The sequence below is a fragment of the Podarcis gaigeae genome (assembly GCF_964106915.1).
Source record: "Podarcis gaigeae genome assembly, chromosome: 9".
NCBI lineage: Eukaryota > Metazoa > Chordata > Lepidosauria > Squamata > Lacertidae > Podarcis > Podarcis gaigeae.
The window spans coordinates 55669286-55687388 of NC_139685.1; the positions used below are offsets into that span (position 1 = coordinate 55669286).

The 18103-nt window shown below is 40.5% G+C and overlaps 1 protein-coding gene across 1 annotated transcript in view; it reads right to left on the reverse strand.

The window, feature by feature from the left end:
- Positions 1-18103, reverse strand: part of MCUB (mitochondrial calcium uniporter dominant negative subunit beta) — a 60992-nt gene that overhangs the window by 1197 nt on the left and 41692 nt on the right. Inside the window, exons 2-7 of the mRNA XM_083756795.1 lie at positions 12628-12703; positions 11646-11816; positions 7481-7585; positions 6537-6697; positions 4463-4666; positions 3185-3301 (exon numbers count right to left, since the gene is read on the reverse strand). Coding sequence (XP_083612921.1) covers positions 3185-3301; positions 4463-4666; positions 6537-6697; positions 7481-7585; positions 11646-11816; positions 12628-12703 — 834 coding nt within the window. The remainder of the gene's footprint in view (positions 1-3184; positions 3302-4462; positions 4667-6536; positions 6698-7480; positions 7586-11645; positions 11817-12627; positions 12704-18103) is intronic.

An 18103-nucleotide genomic window follows, 5' to 3' on the forward strand; every position in this document is an offset into this window, starting at 1 on the left:
CATCCACCTGTCAGCATAAAACGTACTCCAATTGTTGGCTTCTAGAGGAACTTTTTATATATCACAGGCATGGAGGTAATCTGCTGTCATTGCAGGGAACCCTGTGGTTATTTACATGTGGGGTTCCTGAATTTTTAAATCTCACAGCATGCATCCAAACTGTTTCCCCCAGTTAACTGCCACTTAATTCCAAGGAAGGAAATTCATTGTGTCTACAACCACTCGAAACGATGGACAAAGGGCAGTAAGCCGTAATAAGAGGAATATTAAGTGTGTGCACACATACACTTGTATATGAATGAATGAGTGGCAGGTATCGCTGGGACAATTTTAGGGGTAGTCACTCCTTTAAAAATCATAGCATTAAGAAGTAACAGGCTAGCTTAGGTTGCAGAGCCTGGTGAGCAAGCAGAGGACTAGTATCTTAAGCAGGAGTGGGGAACCTAAAGCTGAAGGCCAAACGTGGCCCTCTAGGCTTGTTTATCTGGCCCTCAGGACTCTATCCCAGGCCACACTGTTTTTGCTTGGCTAGAATGTATCCTTGAAGTCTGATTGTGTCTCCTGCTTGCCTGGAAGAAAGAGGGAATGTGAGAGTATATGTAGAAACTAGCCTGTAGCACAAAGGTAAAAAGTTCTTCCCACTTTGGCCTCTGGCTCTGACCATCAACCACCACTGGCATGTGCCTCTCCACGCCCCATCTGAAGGTTGGCCAGAAGGGAATGAAAAGGGTTCCCCAGCCCTGCTTTTAAGGATGATAAGGAGACAAGCTTCAAAGCCATGTCCAACCTTTAAAGCAGTGGAAGGCAAAAACTGCCAAATCACTTAGCATCAGGGTATTTGCTCCTTTGCTCTAAAACCAGATGGGAACTGATCCAAGTAATCACTGTCATTTAGAAAACCCTGCTGCTAAGGAGCAATCATGAATTTACCGCATTAAGATACAATAGACTGGATGCATGGTGACAGTTATTAGCTTCATCAGGGACAAGGGTAATTTTAAGCCTTTTAAAGAGAGGAACACGGGTGGCGCTGTGGGTTAAAACGCAGAGACTAGGACTTGCCAATCAGAAGGTCAGCAGTTCGAATCCCCGCAACGGGGTGAGCTCCCGATGCTCGGTCCCTGCTCCTGCCAACCTAGCAGTTCGAAAGCACATCAAAGTGCAAGTAGATGAATAGGTACCGCTCCGGCGGGAAGGTAAACGGCGTTTCCGTGCACTGCTCTGGTTTGCCAGAAGTGGCTTAGTCATGCTGGCCACATGACCCGGAAGCTGTACGCTGGCTCCCTCCACCAATAAAGCGAGATGAGCGCCGCAACCCCAGAGTCGGCCATGACTGGACCTAATGGTCAGGGGTCCCTTTACCTTTACCTAAGAGAGGGAATGCTTCTCAGAGTTTTGAAGGAAGGCACTGATTACCTCTGGGACCCAACTGGATATGCCTAAACTTGTCACGTTAAGGGCACAAGAAGGGCCAGGGTCTAGGTGCATATATGCAGTTGGTTTCATTTCTTCAAGGAGTCTGTCCATTTCTCTGAACTCATTTCAAAAAGTGGAATCCAAATCAGAACTTATGCAAGGAGAGTTTAGCTGCAAAAGGTCTTGCATGATGCTCACAGCAGGCATCAATGGTTCTATCACTTCCCTGCTTTGGCCAGATTGTAAGAGGCCTTTCAACACCTGCGCAAGCTTAGCTCTGTGACACTGAGCAGACACAATGGTGGCAAAGAAGACTGATTTCCACATTTCAAATCCAGATGTCCACCATGAGCCGATCACTCATCTCACAGATTGTTGTGTGGAACAAATGGAATATACATCTCAAACATCACGCTGCCTAGTTACATGGTTTAACAACCAAGAGCACCCTGCAGGTTCGTGTGTCCCTCCCACCTCTGATTAGAATTAAGTATGGTTCAATTAACTAAAATCAGGAAGCTGGTTTGGCCATCGTACAGCATGACATTTCAACACGGACTTTTATGGGCACTCCCTTCTTCAGTACCCTTGGGCAAAGTGCAGGATATAAATGCAATAAACAAATCTACTTAGTGTAAGTATATATACTAAAGTATAACAGCATGAGCATTCTTCCACTGAGCAACCAGTGTTAGAATTTATTTAATCATCAAACAGTGGTCAAGTGTTTAATGGGGATGTCTTCCAACACAAAACCTGTACCTCAGCTTACACATTGCTACAGGTCAACCCCCCCCCCCCAAAGATCTGGAGCCTGGGACTCCCATGGGTTGCAACACATGTCCAAGGATGCCTGAAATCTGAAAGGGTAAGCAGAGGCAGGGACAGGGAGGGAAAGATGCCAATAGGGCCACTGGACAAAGAAGAACTGAGAATAGCAAGGGAAGCTATTGGCTTTGTAACTGTGTTGTGCTATATTGACAGTGAGCTCCTGGCAATCACATAAGCAAGTTAATGTGCCATCTAGGATGGCAGAATCCTCTTCCTGGCTGGCAAATCCAGTGAAAGCAGCAGCCGCTGGCAGCAGCTGCAAATCACAACACTCTGCCAGGGTCATCTTCTGCACCTGGTGACTATGGCAATGTCTCGCCAGTTCTGAGAGAGGATATAGAAGGTGGGCAGGCCTATGATTTGGCTTTCTCTTTTGCAGCTGGTGCATTGTAAATTGTCACCGAGGAGTAGCAATGAAGTCCATAATCCAAACAATTCTCTATGGACTTGGAAGGTTTGAGCAGAGCTGGCCTGGCAAGGTCAACACTATTCATTTTTGTTTTAAAGCCTACTGAAGTAGCTGGGAAGCATTCCATTAGCTTTTGGAGACAGCAAGGGAGATAAGGGTTTGTTTACTTTGGAGCTGGAGAGTTTTCCATTTCACATCTCCTTGACACTAATCACAGCTGCTGCAGCAGATGGAAAGGGAAGCTGTACCCATTTCCTCCAAAGTAAGATTATTACTTTTCTTCCTCACCTGTCAAGTGGCTGTCAATATGCATTTTAAACCCACTTTTCAAAAAGGAAGCCTGTATACGGCTACAAGAGTGTACTTTCTATGCATGTTGTTTAGTGACAGACTACAGCGTTACTCCCTGAAATGTGCCAGCTGCAGAAGTGGGGGCCAATGTTGGGATTTCAAAACATTTTTGGAGCCACTTTTATGTTACATGACAAAATTTAAGTATATTGACTCAAAGCAAGTTATGCAACTAACCTCTGCAAGATCATCTTTTAATTTGTTATACTGATCCACATCAAAGTTCTGGCTTTTGGATTTCTGGTGAAAGTAGTGGAGAAATTGCCTGTCCCGAGCATCTGGGTAAATATAATCCTGCATAAGAAAAGAAAAAGAAAATATAAGGGAGTACTCTGAAATTTTCAACCAGGAGATCATAATTGCAGAGCTGTCCATTTTACTGTAGCTGCAGTCATTAAATGTGGATAAAGTGCTTTTTTAAAAAAAAATAAAAAATCAATTCAGATTTCAAGCCTATTTCCCCCTTTAAAAAAGTAAAAAAAACCCAAACATACAAGGTAGCATATGAGAGACAGAGTATCTATTAGACTCCTAGTTCCATGAAATCAGTAAACAGAAAGATCTCAAAAATATTAAGGGCTCATTTCATGATAGCTTTTGAGGTAGAAATAATCACCATGAAATGCATGTTACAAATATGAGTAATTTTCAGCATGTGGCGACGTGCTGTTTATCACATGGGATTATTCTTACAAGGCCACTTTCACATGAAGACTGAAAGGTGAAGCCACCTCACTGTGACTCTTTCATATAACTAATTTTAGCCTTTATAGAAGATTGATTCAAAGTCCCAAGACATTAATGACTCTCCCAAGGTGACAGAGTGAATCAGCCACTGGGGGAAAAAAGCACTCAATATGGTATGGATGAGATGCATGCATTTCACATTTAGGCAAGTACTCTTGGTTGATTGTGGATATGTTGAAGGACAGAAGGTGACCCTTCAGGCATGTAGCCCCAGGCATAGAAGCTTTATAGATCCAATGACCAGCATCCACAAAACTGTATGAACCCCGTGGAGATCAGAACAATAGGACAGTCTATTCCAAAATAGGTCTAGTTCAAGTGAAGGCAGAAAACAAACTGCCCCCCCAAGGAAAAGGAGGAGCCAGCATCCAGTCAAATGGGTGGTGTTTTTCACCTTCAAGTGAGTGGTGCATAAAAACACCTACCTGGTAGTGCACTTGTACCCACCTGAGAAGTTGAAGGACCCTAACTACCACAATCCCTTGTCCATTGGCCATGCCAGCTGGAGTTGATGGGACATAGAATCCAATGAAGTGGAGGGCTGCAGGTTAGCCAACCTGGGTCTATGGACATTTTACAACCTAAAGAAATCCTAGGCCTCCTTGTTAGGATACTTTAGAAGATTCACAGATATGTACTTGCAGACTCTCACTATGATAACCATGTAGATTCTGCTAACATTACAGCTCCAGATTTACAGAGACTCACCTGTTTAGTAAGCACAAAGTAAGCATAGAACGCCATGGTAGTTCCATAGGTGATAAAGTAAGTAACAGGCTCCATGATATCCCATGAATAGACCCACCAGGTAAGCCATGCCAAGGCTCCACCTTGGGTTGACATTAAGGCTAAGCCAATCCATAGAAGCCGAGAAGTCTTAGCATCAACATCTGTAGTAATTCCAGCTTTAAGCTAGGAAGAGAGAACCAATGTTAAGACTGAAGAGACAACATTGTTCAAGCATGCCCCACCCACTACCACAGATTACCTTGTATGCAAAAGTGCATTAATAAATAAATTAAAATATTTCACTATGTGGAGTGTAGAGAAGTCTCAAATGATGACTTCAGCCAGGCCTTTCCATGGAGACAAAACATGTTTCTCCTGCATCACTCTCTACAGCCATAGCAGGTGCTGCAACCTTCCAATACTTTGACTTCACTTATAAAGGCGGCCTCTTCCATTGTCCCCCAAAACAGATGGATGCCAACAACAATTCAACTGTTTTCAAGAAGCCATTTAACAGTAAGCACTGTCCTTCTTCCTTAGTCTTTTAGATGGTCTTGAACACTCTTCTAATCTAACCACTTTGGGAGAAGAATGTTGGATTTTGTAGACCTTGGTCTGATGCTGCAAGCCTGTTCTACTTTCTTATTGATAAAGCAGGTGTGACCATTTTGCTTTGTTCAGAGGATGTATCTAAGCCTGATTTCTATGTAGCAGAAGTTGAGTCTGACAATTAAGTTGTTATTTAAATTTGTATACAGTGGTACCTCGGGTTACATAGCTTCAGGTTACATACGCTTCAGGTTACAGACTCCACTAACCTAGAAGTAGTACCTTGGGTTAAGAACTTTGCTTCAGGATGAGAACAGAAGTATTGCTCCCGTGGCGCAGCAGCAGCAGGAGGCTCCATTAGCTAAAGTGGTACTTCAGGTTAAGAACAGTTTCAGGTTAAGAACGGACCTCTGGAACAAATTAAGTACTTAACCCAAGGTACCGCTGTACAGCCCTGTACCCGTAGTTTTTCATTAACATCTATGACATTCAGGGGGAGACGGATTAGTCTCCTTAGTATTAGCACACAGAAAAATCTAGTGTTCAAGGAGAAATTTTCAGGCGTATAGCAGACACATTTCCTTTACTTAATAGAACTTAAGCAAGCAATACAGATAAAAAGATAAATAGCACAAAAACCTTATAAAATAACATTACTGATGCAGAGCTGAGAAACCCTAATTAAATCACAATTACTTTAATCAGCAAGGCTAGAATTGGGCAGCAAACAAAAGATGATATGGGCCCCAAATGAAAGACCAAAAGAAGCTTTAAAGAAGGGATATTTACACTCAATTTTTGCTTTCAAGGAGATAATTTTTGCTATCCTTTCTCAATTATCAAAAAAAAAGAGTCTCCATTTCACAAACTATCCATGAAAGAAATTGATTAAGTCATATGTCCAAAATACATACACTGCAACTTCTGCAATAATTTTAATTTTCAATTATTAAATATAGTTTACTATCATCAAAGCAAAACATCTAAAATAACTACATCAAATACAAACCACATGCTGCTTTTAAAAAGTGTATCTGGAAAGAAGTTACATAGACATCAATACCTAAGTTATACAAGAATGTGTTTGGCTCACATCTGAGCATACTAAGAGAGTTTCAATGTTAAAATACAACTTGCTTTACTTATCTATAAAGGTGGATTAATTAAGTTGAGCCAATTCAAAGTATTATTTTTATAACATAAACCTAGTGGTTCAATATAGGGAATGGGGAGTAGAAATATACCAGTTCAGTATGCAGATCTGACCTGTCTCTGAAGGATGTTACAAAAACAGAAAGATGCCTTGTATTGCCATTTTGATAAGTTAAATTGTGTTGAACTGGGGTAACAAAAATCAGGTACTGGGCCCATTCCAGTGTGTCTGGAACCAGTCAAAAATGGGGGCAGAAGTGGGAAAATCTGCCACACATTTCATAGACTTCACCTGCTAAACTCAAAATAGATTTCCACAATATGAAATGTATGAAGAAATATTTTTCCAGACCTGCTCCAGAGGCAGCAGTTCTTCTTTCAGAAGTTCCACTTTTTGCATTAATTCCCTCTCCCTCCTTGTCTGGTGGTCTTCTAAATGAAGTGCTGTAAACAACTTGTGGACCATAGACTTGATGTCATCCATCTCCAGTTTATGTTCTGTGCTCATTTGATCTGAAAGAAAGAAAGAAACTGGAACCACTATGCCAGCGCAGCTTTTGGGAGGCCTGAAATTCCATACCTTTTCAGGGATATGGGCAATGGGCAGGTACAATGGACCCGCCACTTACATGAGGGTTTGATTCCGGGAGTCTCTGTGCAAAGGCAAAATCACCAAAGTCAGGAACCCCATGGGCTATGAGCAGAGGGCTGTTTACTGGTCTCTGGTAAGGAGGTACTAGGCCTCTGGGAAGCTCCCAGAGACTGGTAAGCAACTCTTCACATCATCTTTATTTACTCTTCCCACCCCCATCTTGCATAAGGTTGTGATCTATGTAAAGTGAGCATAAATTGCAGGGACACTGTATTTTCTCCTGCAGGCTGCCTTGAGCTGCCCAAGCATTTCCTGCTATTTCTTTTTCTCCCACTTCACCTCTTATTCAAGCTCAGAATAATGCAAATGAAGCAGGGCTATGCAAGAACAAGAACACATGCATGCATTTCAATAGGCACCATTTATTTCAAGAGACAGAATTCAAATTAAGCTTGGGGGTTTGCAAAAGGAAGGAACAGCTCTATCATCCTAGTCATTTAAAGCACAGAATAAAGTGTCAGTTTTGACCGCTTGTGATTTAAGGTTGCAATCCTCCTATTCACAGTTACCTAGGAGTAAGTCCCATTGAACTCAATGGGGCTAACTTCTCAGCCAGCATGAAGGAATTAATTTTTGAAGGAATTAATTTTAAATATATTAAATATGTCTCCAGATGATTTCACGTTGGTCATGGAATTGTGTACCTTTCAGTGGAGGATGAACACTGTATTCTGCACCATTGATGACAAGTTTAAAATCATTCATCAAAAGAACCTCCATCAATGTTGAAGAAGAAATCATGCTGCCATCTGTAGGAAGAAAGCAAATACCTCAATACTAGCAATAAAATGCTTCATTAAGTAATGAAGCACCAGTACTGTGTTGATCACAGATAATGAAGTTCAATGCAGGCAAGGTTTACTACACCAACAATTACTGAGTTAGGTTGTTTCTATGATAGGCCCATGTCTTGTCGCTTCCCGTTTCTTGTCATGTCTAGTGAAACTCAAAACGTGACATGACATCAAGGCAATGGAAGCTTTCCTCCCAGGACTAATCTTGTAGGGAGATGGTTGCAATCGTCACTGAAATCATAGCATGGAGAGAAAGGGTTAACCCTTAGGAGTCTATATGGGCTCTTGGATACCCCATAAGGGGAAAAGGGCAGATTTTGTTTACAACACCCTGCTTCCCAAAATCTACTTTTCCAATCCTGCCATTTACCTGGAAAAAACAAGAGAAGCTACCATGCATCCATGCACACCATTAGTGTGATCTACACTTTGGTCCGAAGATTCTGAAAGTTAGTAAGCCAAGAATCACCACCTATGTGCTCGCATCTAGATTAGAACCACTGTATCCATCCACATATGGATTAATACTCTAAGAAAAGCCTATCTTCTTCCCAATGTAATACTTTTAGGAGCAGCATTTTGCTTTGGGGTTCTTGACCAATGTGGCCAGGGTTAGGGAAGAGCTATACCTCAATGGCAGAACACGTATTTCGGCTCCCATTGGTCCCAGGTTCCATCCCTGGAATCCTCAGGTACAGCTGAGAGACTCTTGCCTGAAACTCTGGAAAGCTACTGCCAATAAGCATAGACAATACTGATAAAGATAGATCAATGGTTTGACTCAGTAGAATAAGTCAGCTTCCTATGGTTTTATCAAACCAAGGAACAGTGTAGTGATTGCCTGCTCACACTCCCTGTTTCCCTCTTCCTGTGCATCATATGGTCAGAGCTGTTTACCATAATTTGCTGTCCTCCTGTCATTTGCAGGTTATGGCAAGTGGATTTCCATCATAGATCCTTCTCGCTATCAGACTGCTTTAAATGGAGATTTATTTTCTTTAACAATATTGATATACCCCTTGATTGTAACGAAACCTCCGAGCAGTTTAAAGAATATAAAATAAAACATTAAAATTATTGATAAAAAGCAGATATATTAAAACCTTTCGGCTTGTAACTTCTAAATGTCTGGATGGCCTAAAATAAAGATATTTTAAAGCAGGTGCTGAAAAGAGCATAGTGAAGGACCCTACCAAAGATGCCAGATGGAAATGGGGGGCCTTCTACATTCAAAGCATGTGTTCTAGCACTGAGCTGGTCATTCATCCAAAAGGTGCAACGTCAGTACACTAATGCTTCTTTAAAACTAGCACAACAAGAGATTCTGATAAAACATATTATTACTAGCTTGGAACTTGGCCTGCCTCTCTGTCTTATCTCTGACTCAAAGTAATGTGCTGTTAGCAAAGGCATACTGGCATATCCTGACTGGAATTCTGTCATCTGGGCTCATGCTGGGCTTCTGATCACAGTAGCAATGAACCAAGTACAGCAGCTTTCTTCTCCACCCGCTCTTTTGGGGATGCCATCTGGCCCAGTATCATTTATCAAAGGAGGGAAGGGGGGGGGAACATTAAATATTTATATGAAATATTATTCTCGCTGCTTTGTTTTGCTATTAACTTTTATGGGTCGGCTACTAGGCATTCTACAAATAAATAAAAAATGCAACAACACAAAAACGCCGATTTAATAAATGTTAAGTGCAAGTAAGATTCAGTATTCTCATATAAACATAATTTAGGTTTGGGGAAAGAAATCTAGGCGGGGTGGTATCTTTAAAAGGAAATATTTCTCTGAAAGCACTGCACACAGACACTTTTGCAATGGTAAATTCACATCGCCCTAGAGATTAAAAGATAGAGGAGAACAAATACAGGAGTCTCTCTAGTACACTTCTTAACTGTAACTGTCGTCTGCAAGATAATTTTCTATTTAATGTTGCATAAAGTGAAGTCTGGTTGGTAGTTATCTCAGCTTATGCAAAGATGCAGAATAGAAATGCTGCAAATGTTTTGGGAATGATAACATCAGAAGTCTGATAATCTCTTCAGTTATAGATTGCTGACAAGGATATTACTAAACTATGTTATTGATCTGACCATCAGCATAATAAGGTTTTCAGTTCTATGATTCCAGCCAACAAACCAAGAATTCCCTCCCATTTGGTTACACCTATGACAACTTTTTAAAAAGTGAGTAATTGTAATAGAACTAATAGTATGATTGGCTATATTCATTCATTTAAAAAGTTAGTAATACCTATCCAAAAAATGAAGTGGCTTCAATTAGTGACACCATTAAAAGAGATAAAAGTCAACCATCAACATCTTGCCTGGTTTGCACATAACACCAAGTGATGGTTTGTTTAGCCAATGTGTGGGGTTTTTAAACAGCCCAAACGAACTAACTATGATTTGTTTTCTGGAGACGAAATCGCATCCTCTGTTGAGATGTTGGCAGGAGCCCAACAATGCCAATCCCTGATGCTAGTCCTGCTTATTGCTAGCCCAAGATTGTTCAGACTTCAGCCTTGTTCGAGCTTCCCTTTTACCCCCTTGAACTTCAAGATGTACCAATCAGAGCCAGGTGCAAAAGACATTACGAGTCAGAATTAAACATCAGGGGGCCTTTGAGCAAATTCTGAGCCTCACAATTTGTTTTCAGTCCAAGAACTCAACTGAACGCATATTCTTCCTTTCAAACAGAGGTCCACTCCTCCTGCCTAGCTATCTTAATCCCAGAAGCCTAATATAGGTGGGAAAAGACATTTTGCTGTTGCTATTGTTAAGCAACAGCATGTGTCTCCTGAGAAATCTCTATGTGGGACAAGAAGCTACAGTTAGAACTGGATATAGAACAATTGATTGGTTCAAAATTGGGAAAGGAGTACAACAAGATTGTATATTGTCTCCCTGCTTATTTAACTTATATGCAGAATTCATCACGTGAAAGGCTGGACTGGATGAATCCCAAGCCAGAATTAAGATTGCCGGAAGAAACATCAACAACCTCAGATATGCAGATGGCAGAAAGTGAGGAGGAATAAAAGAACCTTTTAATGAGGGTGAAAGAAGAGAGTGCGAAATATGGTCTGAAGCTCAACATCAAAAAAACATAATGGCCACTGGTCCCATCACCTCCTGGCAAATAGAAGGGGAAGTAATGGAGGCAGTGAGAGATTTTACTTTCTTGGGTTCCATAATCACTGCAGATGGTGACAGCAGTCACAAAATTAAAAGACGCCTGCTTCTTGGGGGAAAAGCAATGACAAACCTAGACAGCATCTTAAAAAGCAGAGACATCATCTTTCCAACAAAGGTCCATATAGTTAAAGCTATGGTTTTCCCAGTAGTGATGTATGGAAGTGAGAGCTGGACCATAAAGAAGGCCAATCACCAAATAATTGATGCTTTTGAATTATGGTACTGGAGGAGACTCTTGAGAGTACCATGGACTGCAAGAAGATCAGACCGATCCATTCTGAAGGAAATCAGCCCTGAGTGCTCACTGGAAGGACAGATCCTGAAGCTGAGGCTCCAATACTTTGGCCACCTCATGAGAAGAGAAGACTCCCTGGAAAAGACCCTGATGTTGGGAAAGATGGAGGGCACAAGGAGAAGGGGATGACAGAGGACGAGATGGTTGGACAGTGTTCTCAAAGCTACCAACATGAGTTTGACCAAACTGCGGGAGGCAGTGGAAGACAAGAGTGCCTGGCGTGCTCTGGTCCATGGGGTCATGAAGAGTCGAACACGACTAAACAGCTAAACAACAAACAACAAAAATTGTTAAGCAACTGAGCATCAGAAATCTTTATGGAACTACTGGAGATCAGCCACAGAGATCTACCAGTTTACTTTCTGCCCACTCTTGTGCTAGACATCTCATTGAAGGGGAAACCTCCACACCCCCAAAGTAGTACAGTTAACAAAAATTTCCAAAAGTCTGCTTTGCATGTAAAGGAGTTGGAACAGAATGTCCTTTACTTTCAAGGTGACAGTGGTGTTAGTACCTGCTGTGAAGACTTCTACCTTTTCAATGGCATTATCCTCTCTCTGTATGTCCTGCAAGAAGGCTCCCACAGTCATCAGCATCGGCTTGACTGTAAACTGGCAGCGTTCCTTTCTCGAGGGTAATGTCAGAGTTATCGCAGGCAATCCATGTTTATAATGTACAGTTACTTCTGGGGGAGAAAAGGGCATTTTAATTGATTTATCACTCAAACTTTTTTTTAAAAAATGATGACAACAGAGTAACTTACAAGCACATATTGAAAAGCTTGGGGAAAACAAAGACATGACACACCTTACTATATGCTGCCACATATACTCTGCACTGAAGATCTTGAAGAAAGGATGTGATAAAAACCAAACAAATACATACATATTAAATAGAAGGTCCAAAAGTGGAATGGGTAGCTACTAAGTGTATATGATATGATAGAAGGCTGTATATCCAGAATCCTGTATATCTACATTACAGGATATGAATAACTGAAAGTGGTTGAAGGAAAGGCACTCTCTGCAGTACAGGCCAAACAGAGCTTAAAGGAGGAATATGCTACTGAAATCCTGCAACCCCCCCCCCCCCTGCCAGAATTCATGAAGAATTTAGTGCTTTTGCTTGGGGTACAATGGGCTCCAAAGAGACCCGGGATTTAAAGAACCTGTGAGACTTGTTAACTATCAAGCCCCAACACTACTGATCTTTGCCACACCTGCAACAAGATCTCCAAATGCAGCACCATTCACTATTCTTAGGAGTTCAAAATACACGGGCATCTCATAACACACGAGGAGGATACTATTATACGATTGGGGTGGGCAAAATACTAAGAAGTCCGAAGCACTGGAGGGGTATATGTTGACCTAAAATTTTGAAGATTTTCAATTGTCCAGAATAAAAACAGAGAAATTCTTGGATATGCATGCACCCAGACACTGTGAACGATGTCATCACTTGATATGAGAACAGTAACTGATAAGAAAGCTTACCATCAGATGGCACTAGTGTGCTATAAAGTGCTCTTCTGTGATGTCTTAGATTTCCAGATTGTCTCAGGCAAAGCATCTGTAAAGAAGATTGATTAGATGTCAAGAGTTCTCAGCTGAATACATTCAATGTAAGGGCTACTTCTCATACCTAGGTTTCCTCACGAAGAGCCCACTGGGAGAAAAAGACAAGATATTTATTGAATATCTCCAGTTTAGACCCAAGTTTGTCCAGATTTTAGATAATATATACAATGCACAGGCATAGGCATGCATTCAATTATATTGTTGTCAACAACAATACTACAAACTCTAAAGATGAAAAGCTCTTTAATGACTTTTGTCCACGAGGCTGTGAAGACTCCTGAAAAGTAATCTAAAAGAAGTGGGAACAGTTCCCTGACTGCGATGTGCTAAAATATCAGGCAAAGTTATTACCACTGACAAATTGGCACAGAAAACACACAATTCTTAAATAGGAATATAAGAGGTTTAAATTCAGGAGAAAAATGGTGTTAATAACAAATTCCAAAACATGCAAAAAACACTGTGCAAGACCCTGTAGTGAAAAATTATATGTGCTTTAAAAAGAAATACCTGAGCCAAACTAAGCTAAAATTTTGAAATAAACTTGCATAAACAAGCTATGAATTTCAGCTCCCAGCAGTTGGTTTTTCTTATGAAAAGCAGCTTTGGTGCCAACTCATTTTGAGTGATATATATAGGCAGGAGAAAGGCAGATGCCTAACATTATCCCCACCAACATTTACTATTCCAAATCTCTGCAAGCTTTTCCTGTCATGGTGTTTCAAACATCAGCAAACAAACTGCACTACAGCAAAATGCTGCTGAACTTGTTGGGACTGCAGAAGTGGAAGGCCAAAAACCATACATGCAATTTTGATACGTGCTCTCTAATCACTACTGATGAAGATTCCTTATTTCATGCAATGCACACAAACACAATTCACAGGTTATCCTGTTAAGAGTTCCATAATGCCACCACACATCTTCAGCTAGCATAGGAGAAGACACTCTTTGACCAACCTGTTAAAAAATGCTAGCCGTTCTGTTCTGCACTCTCACTACACTGAATACAGGTGAATCCTTCTAGTCCACCTCACTATACAGGTAAACATGCATGCCCTTTTGGGTGGGAAAATGGTAGCAGAGAAAAGGAGTAGATGGCTGAGGTCATCCTGGTATCTGTGAAACTGACAAAGCTTTCTTTGAACATAACCAACTTTCATGGGAAGGCAGGGAAAGCAAACTGTTAAGAAAGCCTACAATGTTAAATGATAAGGTTCCCTATACTTCCATTCAGAGGATTTATTAAAAAACATGAAAAATGCTATTTAAATGTGAATAAATATATGAAAACATGCACATTAGGTAATATACAGCAATTATTGTACAAGGTTGGTGACACAAAAACACGGTGAGGTGAAAATGCTACTTTAAATCCACCCTCTCCACTGCCAATGAATGCTAAAGTTATGACACACAGATGGATGCCAACAAACTATGACACACAAGCATTTTAAATTGACAATCTGGACTTTCACATGCACCCCCATGGGGCAAAAGTGGTTCACAAGGGATGACATGATCCCATGAGAAATTGATTACTAGACAGACACGCAGAGGAGGTCATTCATGTAACTGGGTTTGACACTGAGACAAGAATTTCAAATGAATAACCTTAACACTAATGCATGCTGCACTAAAAAATTAGAAATCTTGGCATGAAGGACTACTCTTATTCCTGTTTCTTAATATATCTGTCACAACCAGCACAGCTATACAGAGACACAAAGGAGAACCTGGTCTCTCAAGCAGCCATAACTACTACGGATGTGGGTACTATCATGGCATAGGTGCTGAAAATAGTAAAAAGCTTTTATGTTGATTGTTAAGAAATGCACATATAGCAACTTTGGTTAGAATAGTTACCTTACAAAAACAATAATAATCAAAAGCGAACACCTCAAATTTGAGAATGAGTCTGTTTTGAAGCAAGACAAACAGAATAGAACAAACTAGGAAATTACCAAAAACAAGCAAAGTCTGCTTTAAAGGAAATGTTTACTTCTACCAATGACCCATTATTTCTGCTTTCAGTCAATATCCAATTATTTGTGGTTCTGGTTACTATACCCTGCTGCCAAATTCTAGTAGAGTTTTATTTCATTATGCTAAAAGAGTTCTAGCCAAATTTCCGAGTAATAACCTTGTCTCCATGTAATCAATTTAATACTCTCATTTGCTTTTGAAATTGCCCAAGTGCTTGTGAGGGCCACCCCTATTCTTTGCTTGTAAAATAACTGATGCACGTTAACCCCCCCCCACACAGCACATTTGCTTCTTCATCATCTCAAATTTGATTTACAACCCCCAATACAAATGAATTGTGAAGCAATAAAAAGGTTGCTGCGGATGCTAGAAATTGAGTGCAAGCAAGTAGCAGTCAGCTAAGCAATCAGGCACTGCAACTATTTATCATGCCAACTGCTTGGTTAATGGGAAATGCTGTTTGGTATACAGGGGCTTGGCAGATAAACTGAGGCTAACGGTGAACAGTGCCAATGCTTGCTCAACACAATCAATCTGCCAAGAGCATATTGGATTATGATATACACGAACTCCCAATGTTTACCATACAGTGCTTACTACTATAGTAGATTAAGGGATAGGCGATGACAGAAAGAGCCACCGGTCTCCTTTAGTTCATTTAATTAGGTTTTCCAATAGTCACAGTGCATAAATAGTAGGATCATCAGAAAGTCTTTGCCCTTCTTCAGTACTGTTATGTACTGAAGTTCTCACCCTGGGCCAGCAGGGGGATACTGTAGATAGTTTTTACTTAGGTCCACATATGCAAATAAGGGATCAAAAGTGATGTTTAGTGATTGGATAGTTGGAGAAAGTTGTTACAGTTACGTTGTACTGGAGCTCTATATAAGCAGGCTGGCTGAACCCTTCAGTTCAGTTCTGTTCTGGCCTGTGAATAAACAAGAGCTGTTTGAAGAATCGCTGTGTCGTCTGATATGTTCACCCACAACTTAACAAGTACATTTGCCACCAATGTCTTAGGGGGCAGGGGAGGGAGCTATCCATCTCTGGTTAATACCATTGCATGATCAATTTGGGCTCCAAAGAAGCAAGAACCTGTTGTGCGGGCACACAAATTTTGTTCTACGAAAAGGATCCACATCCTTCTACAACCTGCTGTGTCCTGTATCCAGCATTGGTGCATTATGTAGCAACATGAAAATTAACTCTTTCAGTGGTGGTGATCTTGAATGTGGAACACCCTCTCCTTGGAAGTCAGGCTGTTTGCAGGCTTTTGGTGCATGCTCAAAACTTATTTTCCTAACCCTTAAAGATTTTAATGGAACCATCCACAGGAATGAATTTTAACTGGCTTGAGTATTGGTTTTATCTGCTCTTGTTGTGTATTATTATATTCTGTGAACATTTATTGTTTTTATACATTTGTAACCCACCCTGGGATCAAGAATGATGGAGAAGATTCCTGCCCAGTGATTTTTTGGTTGATTCAATCTTTAGTGAATTTATGGTATGATCGTGTTTCCACTTAATCACAGGAAAAGTTTCTACTTAGTTTATTATAGTACATTTTTTTAAATAAAAAAATATTATTTGGTTATGTACTGTACAGAAAGTGCTTATGCAAAATATTACTTAGGATATTGTCAGAATTTAATCCCCCCCATGGGGTAGCCATGTTAGGCTGCTACGCAAAACAACAGCAACGAAGAGTCTTGTGGCACCTTGAAAGCTAGCAAATTTATTGCGGTAAGGGCTTTTATGGAAATTGACAGATGCTGGCAGTATTATCCTAAGATACAGGTATTTACACAAAGTATTTTTTTGGGGGGGGGAAGGGGTGTAAATAATTGGGTCAGATAAAAACGAAATGCAAAAAGTACAGGTAGCAATAGTAACAATACTCACTGGCAAAAGTTGTTGATAATAGACATCCTGGTATTCTTAAGCTAATTTACACATGTAGAGTAATAATAATAAAAAACAACCTTTGTGCCAGTTCAAGCTACAGTTCATAGAATTTGATCTCTTGCCGAATTGTAATTCAGCAGTTTCAGGTTGCAGTTTCTCTCTGAAGTTTCTTTGTTCACATAAGAACACATACAGGGTGTCCTGGGAGAATGAAGTGTTGCTTCACTACTTTTTATTTACTATTGTCATTTCTTATGTCAGATCTGTGTCCATTTATAATTTTCATTAGAGCTTGTTTGTTTGAACAAACAATGCTCTTCTGCATCCTACATAGGTTGAAGTTTCTTGTTTAAAAACATGACTAACAAAACTCCAGCAACCAGCAATTACATGTTGAACTGCTCCTCAGATAAATGAGTGTGTGCTGGGAGCCAAGCTTTCTGCAATTGGAGGAAATAAAAATTAATCTCACACTCAAGGCAGGAGTGACATGATTCAAGAGCTGAAGACTGATCTGGAATGAGCCTCTACAGAGCATTTTGGCTGATGTATCAAACAAGAGCATGGTAGGATACCAGTTTTATCAGTGATTACTGCTGAGTTTGCAGAAAACATGACCCTGAGCTGCCTATAAAATACCAGTTTGTCTTGGAAAGTATGGGTTCTCTAGTATGGAAGTTGAAATTGTTGTAGTTCTGATTCAACCATCTAAGGACTTGTTTCGTGGACTTGTAATTTAAAGCCTCTATAGAGGCTATCAAATGCAACAAGTAGAATCTATTCTCTTAATTTTAGAACAATTTAAACTTTGTATTTAATTGTTACATATTGCTTTTATTGACCAACATTATTTTTTATTAAAATACATTCTCTTCATTTTTTGGAACTGATGATTACAGTTCTGGAATTGAAAGATTAAAAAAATAAAAACCTGAATGATAAATTAAAAACAAATAAGTTCGCCAGAAACGGCTTAGTCATGTTGGCCACATGACCCGTAAGCTGTCTACAGACAAACGCCAGCTCCCTCGAACTGTAGAGCGAGATGAGCACGCAACTCCAGAGTCGTCCGCGACTGGACCTAACGGTCAGGGGTACGTTTACCTTTACCTTTATTCCATTTGAAAGTATTCTACACTGTTTTCTATTTCATTACATCGTTGCAATATAGCTAAGAATATTATCAACATCATGATGCACAATGGCGGCAGTAGTGGAATGACCCATACATACAACTTCAGCCTATGATGGAGGGGTTCAGAGCCTTAACACCCCAAGATGGTCTTGCTTCCCATAGTCACAAGTTTGGATTCAAGGCGAAATTAAGCATGGTTCCACTTCCGCCTGCTTCTAGCCCAGCTCTCACACACAACCCTGGCTAATGTCCTTCTCAGGTGAAGGAGGGGTGAGGGAGAGGGTCCACTCCTTTGCCCTCTGGCACAGAACGACCTCCTTTGCCATACTAATGATCATACTTAGGTGGCAACTATGATCCTTG